Source organism: Amphibalanus amphitrite, unplaced genomic scaffold, assembly GCF_019059575.1.
Source record: "Amphibalanus amphitrite isolate SeventyFive unplaced genomic scaffold, NRLGWU_Aamphi_draft 000059F_arrow, whole genome shotgun sequence".
In the NCBI taxonomy this organism is placed as follows: domain Eukaryota; kingdom Metazoa; phylum Arthropoda; class Thecostraca; order Balanomorpha; family Balanidae; genus Amphibalanus; species Amphibalanus amphitrite.
The window spans coordinates 867,125-881,112 of NW_024881555.1; the positions used below are offsets into that span (position 1 = coordinate 867,125).

General features: G+C 55.1%; 1 protein-coding gene across 2 annotated transcripts in view; it reads left to right on the forward strand.

Annotated features, from left to right (window-relative positions):
* Positions 1 to 13,656, forward strand: part of LOC122378455 — a 29,774-nt gene extending 16,118 nt beyond the window's left edge. The window contains exons 1-2 of one of the 2 annotated variants that reach the window (XM_043359541.1): positions 8,522 to 8,679; positions 10,700 to 13,656. In XM_043359541.1, the coding sequence (XP_043215476.1) occupies positions 8,594 to 8,679; positions 10,700 to 13,262 (2,649 nt within the window). In that variant the 5' untranslated portion in view covers positions 8,522 to 8,593 and the 3' untranslated portion in view covers positions 13,263 to 13,656. Of the gene's footprint in view, positions 1 to 8,521; positions 8,680 to 10,699 lie in introns of those variants that run through there. The other variant, XM_043359542.1, reaches the window with a different exon arrangement.
* Positions 13,657 to 13,988: the final 332 nt, after the last annotated feature.

Here is a 13,988-nt window from a genome sequence, read left to right on the forward strand (position 1 = left end):
TAATTTAAAAGATCTTCTAGCCCCGCTCCTATTCGTGCCATTCCATTACCCTTAATCGATTTTGTCGGAAATGGTGCTTTGTGACAAATGTGGCGTGTTACGGCAAACGCGGTGCATTTTCACCCGGTGATTGAGCATGCATCTTTGCACCAAATTGCGCCCATATCGAACCATATTTGACAAAACTGTGCGATTTGCGGCAAAAATGACGCCCTGAGATAATTGTTGCGCATTCCGGCAAACTCGGCGCATCTGAACCTGTTGGTTGAGCATGCATCCTGGCACCAAATTGTATCCTTATAGGACCATATTTGACAAAGTTGTGCAATTTGCGACGAAAATGAAGCCTTCGGACATATGTGGCGCATAGCGGCAAACGCGGTGCATTTGTATAATCGTATCACAAATTGTTCCCATTGAATGCAAATCAACACATTATCTCGCCACTTTTTATTCAAATTAAAACCTGCCCATCCGCCAATGCGAGGCACCCGCCACCGATCGGCATGCATTTAGTCCACAAAGTTTGTCGACCCCGGCTCTCAATGAAGATCTACGAACCGATCAAAATTTCATTGGCGTTCTTCCAGCGCGCCCCACGCGCGAACCGTGCACCCCAGCGAGTCGGAACCTAGAAAAGGCGCTGACCCGTTACGTCACCTAGAAGGTGTGCAAATTTCAACCTCCTACGCCGTACCGTCTGCCCTGTAGCCGTAACAAATTGAACCCACTACACGATGTGCGGACACACAGACAGACTCACAGACGGATTCTGTTGGAATAGTAAGTTAGACAAGCGGCTGCGCCACTTGCTTTGCTGCGTGGTAGGAAAAAATTGCGGCACCAGCCAATTTGCTTTCGAATGGTGTTTGATTCATGTCGATGTGTCGTCTAGAAGCATAGATATGGACGGAAATGTAAAGATAACATTTTGAAAAAACTGCTCTGAGGGCTTTGTTTGATGAAATTTGGGTGATACGGGGTCAAGACGGGTCAATGGGGTCAGCCCCGGTCACTTTGGGTCAGGCCAGGTCACATAGGTCACCTCCCGTCCGCTGGGATCAGCCCGGGCCACTGTTCTGCTTTTGCCTCCACCACTACCCCTATCCCTACCACTATCCCTACCACTACCCCTACCACTACCCCTACCACTACCCCTACCACTACCCCTACTACTACCCCTACCACTACCCCTACCACTACCCCTACCACTACCCCTACCACTACCCCTACCACTACCACTACCCCTACCCCTACCACTACATCTACCCCTACCCCTACCCCTACCACTACCACTACCCATACTCCTACCCCTACCACTACCCCTACTACTACCCCTACTACTACCCCTACCACTACTACTACCCCTACCACTACTACTACCCCTACCACTACCCCTACCCCTACTACTACTCCTACCACTACCCATACCACTACCCCTACCCCTACCCCTACCAACACCGCCGGGTCATGTCAGGTCACAGAATAATTGGATCCAATCAGTACTAAAATATCAGACTTAACGTGTTCCCAGCCCTGCCCCTGTTCGTACCATTCCATTACGCTTAATCGTATTTGTCGGAATGGCGCATTGTGGCATATGTGGCGCATTGCGACAAACGCGGCGCATTTTCACCAGGCGATTGAGCATGCATCCTGGCACCAAATTGCACCCATATCGGACCATATTTGATAAAACTGCGCGAGTTGCGGCAAAAATGACGCCTTGTCACCAAAGTGACGCATTGCGGCAAACTCGGTGCATTTGTATACTCGTATCGCAAACTGCTCCTGTTGAACGAAAGATCTACACATTTTTCGCCACCATTTATTAAAATTAATAACTTGCCTATCCGCCAATGCGAGGCACCCGCCACCGATCGGCATGCATTTAGCTCACAAAGTTTGTCGACCCCGGCTCTCAATGAAGATCTACGAACCGATCAAATTTTCATTGGCGTTGTTCCAGCGCGCCCCACGCGCGAACCGTGCACCCCAGCGAGTCGGAACCTAGAAAAGGCGCTGACCCGCTCTATCACCTATAAGGTGTGCAAATTTCAACCTCCTACGGCATACCGTCTGCCCTGTAGGCGTAACAAATTGAACCCACTACACGATGTGCGGACACACACACTCACAGACAGACGGATTCTGTTTGAATAGTAAGTTAGACAAGCGGCTGCGCCACTTGCTTTGCTGCGTGGTAGGAAAAAATTGCGGCACCAGCCAATTTGCTTTCGAATGGTGTTTGATTCATGTCGATGTGTCGTCTAGAACAGGGGTCGGCAAATGGTGGGGCATGCCCCCTTTGGGGGTAATGGAGCCCTTTCGGTGGGGGTAATGAGGGATTCTGAGAAAGCCTATCTTTTTAGAGTTTGTAGCTCCAGTGATGGAGCCATCGTGACTGTTGCATCCCAGGGTTCAAAGATTAGCCCAGGCCAAAGGCACAGCACACATTGATTAGATACCAATTTTCACGTACCTGCTCGCCTCACCATCTCACCCCTCCGTACAGTCGTACAAAAGCAGCTGCAACTTTTAACCGTCGCCCGTCTGTTGGCGTTTCAACAGCCGCTAACGTAAGGGGGAGGAGTCGATCGGACCCCCGCGGCCTCTCGGACTCTGATATGGAGCTGTGCATAAAAAAAGACGAGCGTGCTACCCGTGACAATAGGAAGCCGCTGCTGCCCATTTTTAAGGTCCTTGGTCATTCCGTCTCATTCAAGAGGGCAATGACAAGTGTCGAGAAAATCGGGACCCGCTATAACTTCTTGAAGTGAGATTTTATGGCTCAAGATGATCTCCAGAAAAAGCTCATAAGCCAACGGTCATTATGGGTCCAGAGACTAGTTTTACCAACAGAAAAATAGCCGCCTGCCGGAATTTTTGCCTAAAGATCGTTTCACATATGGAGCGTAAACGGTAAAGCCCTATCCGCTTACGAGCCCATCGCGTTCACGCTCCGTATGTGAAGCGGTCTTGAGGCAAAAATTCCGGCAGGCGGTTATTTTTCTGTTGGTAAAACTGGTCTCAGGTCATATTTTCCGGGCTGGTAAAAAAAAATGATTAACTCGAGGGTACAATTTGGTCGTGATCCAATGCCTTTTACGTGAGCTTTTAACGAAAAACCACCCGCCGCCCCTATACGTACAGCCCTCTGCAGACTGCGTGGTAGGTATTCTTTTTTCAACAAAACCGAGAATAACGCGAATACTATGCTATCGGGCACTCGGAAATCGTAACAGCAAGATGCGCGAGACTCCGCGGCTTAGATTGGCATTATCATCGTATGCATTTTCCATCCAGTTTGGCAACAAAACCCAAAAGTTTATATTTGCCCCCAAAACAAACTCTTACATTTTGTTGCCACACAAGGCGTATGCTTTGTTTATTGATAGGCCCTATCGAAGGAGTGGAGCATGGCGCATCTATTTGCAGTGAGTTTCGACCGACTGATAACATGACTTTTGAATTATTATCAGTTTTGTCGGAAAAATAATACCTACCGCGCAGTCTGCAGAGGGCTGTACAAGGGTTAAATGGGATATAGCATAGGAGGCGGAACGGGGAGGGCACCGGGGCACCGTGCACCCTTTGATTTTTGCATTTTAACATTAGCCCTATGGGCGTTGCATGAAAAGAATGGGACCAAAAGTCGGCAGTGCCCCCCCCCCCCCTTAATTGAAGGTGTTCCGCCGCTACTGGGATATAGGTATTAAATGTTTTGTGGAGAAAGTGTCATGTTTTAAATTTGATGCATTGGAAATGCACAAATACCCAAAGAGTTCCAGGACGGTATGGAATTTCAGTAAACTTGGTTGTGTCAGCAATGGGGTCTGGTAGGTGGGGGTAATGGCCCTGCCTGGCGCCCAAAAAGGGGGCACGACCCCGAATGACCTGCCGACCACTGGTCTAGAAGCATAGATATGGACGGAAATGTGAAGAGAATTTAAAAAAGAACTGTTCTGAGGGCGTTGTTGGATGAAATTTGGGTGATACGGGGTCAAGACGGGTCAAAGGGGTCAGCCCCGGTCACTTTGGGTCAGGCCAGGTCACATAGGTCACCTCTCGTCCGCTGGGATCAGCCCGGGCCACTGTTCTGCTTTTGCCTCCACCACTACCCCTACCCCTACCACTACCCCTACCCCTACCCCTACCACTACCCCTACCACTACCCCTACCACTACCCCTACCCCTACCACTACATCTACTCCTACCCCCTACCCCTACCACTACTACTACCCATACTCCTACCCCTAACACTACCCCTACCACTACCCCTACCACTACCCTTACTACTACCCCTACTACTACCCCTACCCCTACCACTACCCCTACCCCTACCCCTACCAACACCGCTGGGTCATGTCAGGTCACAGAATAATTGGATAAAATCAGTACTAAAATATCAGACTTAAAGTGTTCCCAGCCCTGCCCCTATTCGTGCCATTCCATTACGTTCAATCGTATTTGTCGGAAATGACGCCTTGTGGCATATGTGGCGCATTGCGACAAACGCGGCGTATTTTCACCCGGCGATTGAGCATGCATCTTTGCACCAAATTGCACCCCTATCGGACTATTTGGACAAAACTGTGCGATTTTGCGGCAAAAATGACGCCCCGAGATAATTGTGGCGCATTGCGGCAAACGCGGTGGATTTGTAAACTCGTATCACAAACTGTACCCATTTAGCAACAATCAACACATTTTTTCGCCACCATTTATCAAAATCAATAATTTCACCATCCTTCAATGCGAGGCACCCGCCGCCGATCGGCATGCATTTAGCTCACAAAGTTTGTCGACCCCGGCTCTCAATGAAGATCTACGAACCGATCAAAATTTCATTGGCGTTCTTCCGGCGCGCTTCACGCGCGAACCGTGCACCCCAGCGAGTCGGAACCTAGAAAAGGCGCTGACCCGCTCTGTCACCTATAAGGTGTGCAAATTTCAACTTCCTACGCCGTACCGTCTGCCCTGTAGGCGAGGTCAATTGAACCCACTACACGATGTGCGGACACACAAACAGACGGATTCTGTTTGAATAGTAAGTTAGACAAGCGGCTGCGCCACTTGCTTTGCTGCGTGGTAGGAAACTTGCGACACCAGCCAATTTACTTTCGAATGGGGTCCGGTCACCAAAGGTCAATGACCTGACCTGACCTTCAGGTGACCTTCACACCCACCCTAATGTATGGGAGCAACATCAAATCACATGTTTGAACGTTTGAACCCACGAAAAGCTTGCAAACGCGCGGCTAATGCGAGCCGACATACGCCGAATCGCGATTCCGGCCAAACATGGTCTCAGAAATGAGGTCACAGGTCAAAGGTCATTGGGGTCGGGGTCATGAAATTTTCAGGGAACGTGTAAAATTGATCAATGCGAGGGTACTGAAAGTTTCGTCGCGATCGGCCGCTTTTTACGCGAGTTATTCGCGAAAAACCTTAGGGGGGGGGTTGCATCAACCGTGTGCCGGCGAGGGTTAAGTGTCTATAAGCTTCAAATCAAAATGTTCCAGCTGGGGTAGTATTTCGATTGTAAAATTAATTATAATCAAATACCTAGTCGTTAGCAGCAAGTAATGAATTTCAGTTGGCTTTCATATCAAGCTTTGTGAGGTCAGACTGCAAAAGGTTCCTCTAAATAGAACTCTGCACACCACTGTGCAGTGTGTGTGGCGCACTTAGCGCAATCTCACCATAATTGTGTGGAGTGTGTACTGTGGAGTGTGTGAAAACATGTTGTGCTGAAGCTCCTGGCTCTCGGCTCAATAGCGTGAGAACGATTCTCTAATTGCAGAGACGTGCCGCTATTACGGCCCGCTGAGTTATCAGACACAGCCGTAGTGGCTGACGGTGGTTAACACGTTTTACCGGTCTTGAACACCGCGCTTGTGTATGAATAGCAGTGAGCAGCCCCCAGACCGCCGACTTATATTGTAATACAAGTACGGTACCGTGTTTCAATTCCATATGTAGGCACTGGGTCGGGGAAAGTTAAATCATTGTTATTCGTGTGTTATGCCCACGTTGCGGCATATGAATCCGATAAAGCACACTAGCTCTCAATATTATTTGGATTTTCATCTTCTCAAATACGTTGATCTGTAAAAACTTGCATCTCATTTGCCATTCTTTTACAACACTTAAGTGGTTTAAAGAAACTCAGACGAAAACAAAGACAGCTGTGGCAGTCTTAAGTCTGGGTGAAGTTTGAAATGATTTAATTGGCATTCTGACTGCTCAAGTTAGCTCTAAAGGATGTATACCTATGATTCCATGCCAACTTCCGACGGGCTTAACTATTCTGCCGATGCCGCTCCATTCTTATCAACTCTTGCGAAGCTAACTTTGTCCCATGGGGAATGCGACTCATGAGAACCACTTATTATTACTCGAGGGCAGCGCTTTTCGAGGAGCGCTGTGGCCCGAAGGTTTGGACTTTGAATTGTGAAAAACGCCCGCCCGCCGCAAAACGCAAACACCGCAAAACGCGCAAAACGCACACCCGAAACGCCAACGCAAAGATCGCAAAAAATAAACAAACGCCCGCCCGCCGCAAACCGCAAATAAAAAAACGCAAAAACGCCGCAAAACAATAAAACCGCCCGCATCGCACGCCCGCTAACCGCCAACCGAAAACGCCTAAAAATCGCCCGCCCGCCGCCAAAAGCAAACACCGCAAAAGAAACGATAAAGCGGCCGCCAACCGCAAACAAATTTAACACCGCAAACAACGCAAAAAAAAAACACTTATTATTACTTAAAAGCTTCCCTTGCTGCGCATTTGCTGAAATGTCGGGCTACAGGGCAGGCATTACCGCTAGACCGATCAATTTCAACCTTATCCGGGCTTACCAAAGGCCAATATTGATTGACGCTTGTTTCACGGTCAAACGGCACGCTTAACGCCCTCATGGTCTGCCGAGTTTAGCGGTAAAATTTGCGTCTTACGGGATGAATAATGGACTTACTCATCGCGAATAAACACTTGAGCTAAAGCACAGTAGATGCATACATCTTGACTTTTTTGAAGTTCCCATGCAAACGTCAGACTTAGGAGCATGCGCGTGCATTTAGTGCGGCGTCCGCGGGCGGTCCCGTTGGCTCCGAGCCTTGCGGCACAGTATACCTTCCGGCGCTATACACTAGCGCCATCTATGTATCGTTTTCTAAGTATGCGGTACAGCATACCTTCAGGCGGTCGGCGCTAGCGCCATCTAGGGTCAAAGAAGTAAGTGGGCAATGGGCATGCAAAACGCGATAGAATAGCACGGTGACGACGCGTGCGTTTGACCTGCCGGTGCCAAACCATGGTGGCCTGGCCACTGGCCAAGTACAGTGTTGCCATGCAGGCTGGATGAAGTCCGTGACCGCATGTGTTCCAGGCTACAAAAACGATTCATGAACATGAACAAGTCAGTTAATTGGCTTTCGTTGTAACGGATGTTTAAACCATTGATGAAAATTATCACTGGTGACAGGCTCGGGCAGGGCCGAGAGGTGGGTCCGTGATTTCATTCATACCTAACACTGGTTAGCGTGACACCCGGGCCGAGAGTCACTCATGAATCCATTCGGACTAAATTTCTTTAAAAAAGTACGTCGAAGAAAAAGCAGGGACTGCTGGGCGTGACTGGGCTTCATGACCGACAGAAATAAAATCGTCTCCGGTCCCTGTTAGCATGGTGTGCGACTTTTTATTGGGCGGAAACAGATCTGTTTGGGACAAACGCCCGTCTGTTTGGACACCGTCTAACAGCGCTGCTTATATTTGGAAATGCACCTACGAACGTCGCCTGTTAATGGCTTGTCGCTCGTCATTAAGCGTTTTCAGAACCTTTGCCCCGGAATTCCAATGCACAGAAGAGGAAGTTTATTAAATGTAGAACGGCCAGCATCCGTCAGTGGCCCTCCTGGCGGTGTGTTTATGAGCTGACCAATGCCTAGGGCTTACTTCCATCGGTACCATTTGACAATGTGCAATCACTAAGACTCCGCACGGCGTTTGCTCATGATTGGGTTTGCTTCGCTGTTATCGGATGTGTATCAAGGCACTGAAATGCACGCCATCTATCCTTAAAGTCCCATCTAATTCATCCCATCGTCTGCTCAGACTCATCCATTTTTTAGCTTCAGCTTCCAAGGAAGCGTTGTCATCAATCGTCATCCCCTTTTCGGTGCTTACCGTTTAGACGGCTCCGTTGTTTTTTCACGGTGCAATCACAGGGCCTTGTTTTTTGTGCCGTTTTTCGTTATTTTTGACCAGACTTTGCTTCACCTCAATTAGGTATGTTTCGGCATCGCCCTAGCTTTCAACACCCATTCATTCAACACACCTTCCCGCGAGACTCGTCCGATCCGAACCCTGTCGTCCCCACCCCTCCCTCTCCCCCGGCAGACGCCGCAGTGGCGTGACTGACCCTCCCCTCCCTCTCGGCCTGGCTCCGCCCCTGTGACCCGTGACCGGGCCGCGGCGCCGGCGGCGGTGACCGCGCCCGCCGGCGCCAGTCGGGTGGCGAGCTCTGCGCGCGGTGGTCGGGCGGCCAGTCGGCACGGTGCGTACGGGACGCGGGAAGGGGTGGCGATGTCGGACCGCTGCTGCTGCTGCCGGCTGTGTGCCGCCGCGGCGCTCTGCGGCCTGCTGTGCCTGTGTGTGTGGCGGCTCCAACAGTGAGTAGCCGCGGCGGATGGTAGGTACAGGAGCGCCGCCAGTCGCCCTGGCGTCTCGCCCGGCGCGGCGGCCGCCACCTGCCCCGTCGGTCGCCCTGCGTCGTCGTTCCAAACCCGGAACTGTCGATGGCCGTCGTCGCGTGCATTTGGCCCGGTTGCATCAGCCTTCCGCAGTTACGGCCTCTATTTTTACCGCCGACGCCGCCGGCGACGGTCACGTGACCTTGCCACGAGTGACGTCACCGGGTATGTGACGTCATCAGTTCGTCGGCGTCTGAGTGTGCGTCAGCGGGGGCAATGGCTGTCGTGGTGGAGTGTGGGCCCCCGAAACTGACCTCGGTTCACTGTTGGCACGAGGTGTCGGCTGCGTGTCTGGCGGGTGTCGGTCGGTACCTGGGCCGTCAGTCAGACTCCAGTCAGTCAGTTTGCTCCAGTACCGGCGGGCTACCTGGACAGTCTGTGGCGCAGTTGCTATTCGGGAGCCGTCTGCGCCGTTCTGGAACGATCTATCTATAGCCGGGCATGGTTTATGTTAGCCAGATCGGTGGCGCCTCGCTTAGGCGCAGCTAACAACGAGAATAAGATCTTGAAATTCCATGCTATGAGCTTCTTTTACAATCAGTTACCTTTTCCTTCTGGCGGTAGAATGGGTCCCGTTTAAAAATAACCGGGTTACATAACAAATCACGGACGGGATGGGACAAGCCACCAATAGGCCGAGAATATCGTCATAAACAGTGTTCTGTCAAAGACGATGAGTCTCCTCTTCAGCTGAGTTGACTACCCGTCAAATCGGCACTAAACAAACACATTTGTTGTGCCATCGGATCTTGGAGTAGGCCTGGATGACTGGGCAGAAGCATCGTTCCGTATTTGACGTCCCCGGCTTCAGGCGGTCCTAGCTGGAAAGCCTCTTGGCGAATGGCGATTTGACGCCGGCAAGAGGCTGAGAGGCTCGCCTCGTAGCACTTAGCACCGGTTTGCTTTGTTGTGTCGGTCTCCTCTTGAGAATTCGAGTCGCACTTTTTAGACTCACGATGACCAGACCAGTGACTTGAGTCTGCCCTCATGACTCATCTCACACAGTCGTCCCCTGGGTAGCTTCTTGTCTCTTGAAAGAGCGAGGGAGAGTGAGAGGACGATAGAGGATGGGGGCAGTAGCGGCGGAACACCTTCAATTAAGGGGGGGGGGGGCACTGCCGACTTGTGGTCCCATTCTTTCCATGCAACGCCCATAGGGCTAATGTTAAAATGCCAAAATCAAAGGGGGGCACGGTGCCCCGGTGCCCTCCCCGTTCCGCCGCCTATGGATGGGGGAGGGACCTGAGACGCTGTCACGCCGAATCTGTGACGGCGATCGACAGGACTCCCTCCGTTGGCGGTTAAAATTAGCTCTGGCGACGCCACGGCACCACCGGGCCCGGCGACGGCGTTTGTGCAATCAATTCTTGGCCCCCGGCGACTGCGGGACGCCGCCCGGGGCAGCTGAGTCGCAACAGTTGGCATACGAGTCGGGATTGGTCATGGCTTATGACCGGAGAAATATTGATCGGGAAGCCTGTTGATAAACGATAATGTTGTTTGTGTGTCTACCGGTGGCGAAAACGTAAATATCTGTTCGTGTGATGTGGTCGAGCTGTCGGGAAGGTGCATTTATTTGGTCACAAGGTTGAGCCAAAATAGCAGGCTCTACTCCAATGTCGCATTTGTTGTCCCATGACGTAGCCTTTTCTAGTGGGAGGTGCGTGGATTAGAAATGTCACGGAGCGACTGTTCTTTTCAATTGATAATTGGCTCTGCGGTCGTTGCCTTTGGTTGTCTCGATTACAGCGGCATTTACGTCTTGCTTCGTTTGAACTGATCGACTAAACGTTCGCATTTCATTTCAGTTTGTTTGTGTTAAGATTTGTTTGTTTGGATGCCCGTCAGCGGTTGCGCTGTAGTGTTGCTCCGACCGTTCGGTCTCACCGATGACTGCCTTCGAGGGCGGCGTCAGTAATGCGCTGTTCGGTGTCCACAGATGGCGCGTAGCCTGCGCGCGGACGGCGGCCATGGAGCTGGACGCCGGCGCCGCGCCTGAGCGGCCCGCCTCGCCAGAGTCCGGCCGGCTGCACCTGCTCCAGTCGGCCTGCATCTCGCTCGCCGCCAGCCAGGCCGGCCTGCCGACGGAAGCCGGCGGCGCCAGTCCCATGGAGCGCCGCGAGCGCCTCTCGCCGGCGGCCGGCGCGCCCGACGGCCCGCTCCCCGGCGCCGCACCGCAGAACGACTCGGCCGACGCCGACATCTTCTTCGAGTACGACACGGAGAGCGGCGCGGCCGGCTCGGCGAGCGGCGGCGCGGCCGGCGGCGCCGACACCGGCTGCGCGCTGACCTCGCCGGCCGGCGGCAGCCGCGACCTGTCTCCCGTCCTGCTGCACTTCCCGGAGAACTCGGCTACAACCACTGCCGCTGCACCTACCACCAACAACAACACCAACAACGCGGGCTCCCCCGTAGTCTCCTCCGCGTTACATCCACTCCCCGTAGACGCCGCCGCAGCCGCCGCAGCCACCGCCGCCGCAGCGGCAGCAGCCACCAGCGCAGCAGCCCTCGCCGCAGCAGCGGCGCCCATCGCCGACGAGGTCGCTGTCGATGCCGCAGCAGTCGCCGGCGCCATCGCCGCCGACGGTGGTGTCGCCGTAGAGGATGTCGTTGCCGGAGCGGTGGCTGCCGATCCTGCCGACGCCCTGGCCGGTGCAGCCGCCGCCGCCGCGGAGCTGAGCGCCGATTGTTGCTTGGGCCGCTCAGATGCGGTGCCTGTACCGGACGGCGCCCGCTGCTGCACCTGTGAGTGTACTCAGGACGCGTGCCGACAGGCCGACCGGTCAGCGTGCAAGAAAGAATGCGAGCCAGGGCCGAGCCGCGACCAAGACGGCAACCGGTACCGCGAGCGTTGCTGCTGTTGCTGCGAGGCTGCCCGGAACGCCGAACGGCAGGCGGGAGGACCTGCGGATGCACCAGCGGGCGCACAAGCCGATGCACAAGCGGACCCGGCGGACGGGCAGGCGGGCGCACAAGCGGCCGGCCAGGCAGACCTACCGTCGGGCCGCTCTAACGCGGTGCCCGTGCCCGGCGGCGCGCGGTGCCGATGCGTGTGCGCACAGAGCGCCGACCGGCCCGCACCGCCCCAGAACTGTCTCCGCCGTATGGTGGGCGGCAGCCTGGGTAACCGGCCGCAGCAGAGTCCCAGTGAAAAGGTGGACGCCTGGCTGCGGGCCTGCCAGCAGGAGGACAGCGGCGCCAGCACGGAGGAGGAGGAGGCCGAGCAGACGCAGGGCGCGGCGGCGGCGGCGGCGGCCGAGTCGGACGAGCCGCAGTTTCAGCTGGAAGAGGACCGCGCCAGTGAGCTGGAGGACAGCTCGGCCACCGAGGAGATGGTCGACGCGCTCGGAGTGGATGACGTACACGACCTCCGCGAGCTGATGGCGCGGGGAATGCAGCTGCTCGACCTGGAGCCCGACCCGGAGACTCCGAGGGCCGGAGACGCCGAGGACGAGGGGCTGCCGGAGCAGGAGGAACTCGAGGGCGCCGTCGGAGGAGCGACCGGCTTCGACGGCCCGCAGGAGTACAGCTGCATGAGGGGAGCGTTCGAGCCGGAGAGGGATTATCACCGGCCACGGGAGAGGGACTGCCACGGATCCCCAGAGCGTGACTACCACCGGCCGCCGGATCACCACTACCGGCCGGTCCGCCCCGTACCGGTGGAGCGGCCCCCGCTCGGCGCCGAGGGCGGAGCTGTCGGCGGCGCTGCCGATTCGGCCGACGCCGACGCGGATGACGAGGCGGCCTCGACGAGCGGCGCCTCCTCGTCGTTCGCGCCGCCGGACCAGCTGAAACGCAGCACCTCGCTCAAATCTGGCAAGACGCCACCGCAGACGCCCGGCAGAAAGAAGTTCGTCCGGTTCGCCGACGCGATGGGTCTGGACCTCCAGCGGGTGCACACATTTAGAGATGAGATCCCCACGGTGCCCGCGGCGGCGTTCCGGGGACTGGAGCTGGACATGACCGCCCGGCCGCCGTCGCCCACGCCGCCGCCGCCAGCCACCTTTCAGATGTCGTTCGGCTCGGCGGCGCTGTCGTCGGGCGCGGGCGGCGCGCCGTTGCGACAGCTGGTGCCCATGTTCCTACAGCCCGGAGGCAGCCTGGGCTTCCTGGACCGTCTGCGCCGAGAACGGATCGTACTCGAAAACGTCTGCTGCAACAACGACGAGTACACGGTCAACGGTGTGGTTCGCGTGCTCAATATGGACTTTCACAAGACGGTGTACGTGCGCTACACGCTGGACGAGTGGCGGACGGCGCCCGAGTTGCGCGCCGAGTACGTGCCCGGCTCGTGCGACGGCCTCTCGGACCGGTTCCGGTTCACTCTGCACGCCGGCGCCCTCTCGCCCGGCGAGCGGCTGCAGTTTGTGCTGCGGTTCGAGTGTCAGGGTCAACAGTTTTGGGATAACAATTTCGGCGAGAACTATCTGGTGCAAATGATCCGCTCCGCCTCGGCCTCGATTGTGGACGAGCCCGGGGAGTGGAGTGGCGGCAGGCTGTGAGGCAGCGCCGCCCACTGCTGCCATCTCTGGGCGGCGGCGAGAAGCTGTGGTTGTCGAGGGGCCGCTACGCGGTGGTCCGGTGACAAGTGTGCCAGTATTTGTCGGGCTTATGCCGAGCTCCTCTCGGCGCGCGTGAGTGGTGCGGAGGCCTTAGGCCCGTCGGAGCCACGCGGGACGTGTCGCGGTCGGCTCGTGCTGTCGGGGACGGCCGCAGACCGGCCGGAGGAGAGTTGTTTTTAATATTTACCGGCGTTGTGCGCCGGCGGCTGCCGCCCACTGCCCTAGGCAGGCCGCCTCGGCCGGCGGCGGGGCGCACAGCCTACTCACTCGCCTGTGTACCGTCGCTATTAGTTTTGGGGATGTGCTTCGCAAAATAAACGCAAACCTTGTGATAGACTCGGGAAGTGATACACAAGCCCGACCCCAGCGCTCGTGGTAGCGATGTTCGGAAGTGCAGTATTTTAGTAGCGTAATGAAGAAGCAATACAGTCCTAGTCTCAGCAATGTGGCATACCACAAAATATACGAAGTTCTCTGCAAGTTTCACATACTCGTACCTCGATTGCCACCGCAATTTTAGATTCTTAAAATCCTGGTAGGACGTGAAGAAGTACGCGGCATTCGTGATCAGCAGCCATCTGGTAATTGACCATGGCGCTTCAGCTTCGTTGTGCTCATTAGAGGGCGCCTAGGTTCCTTGTGAATCTGCTTCATAAACATCCAGTG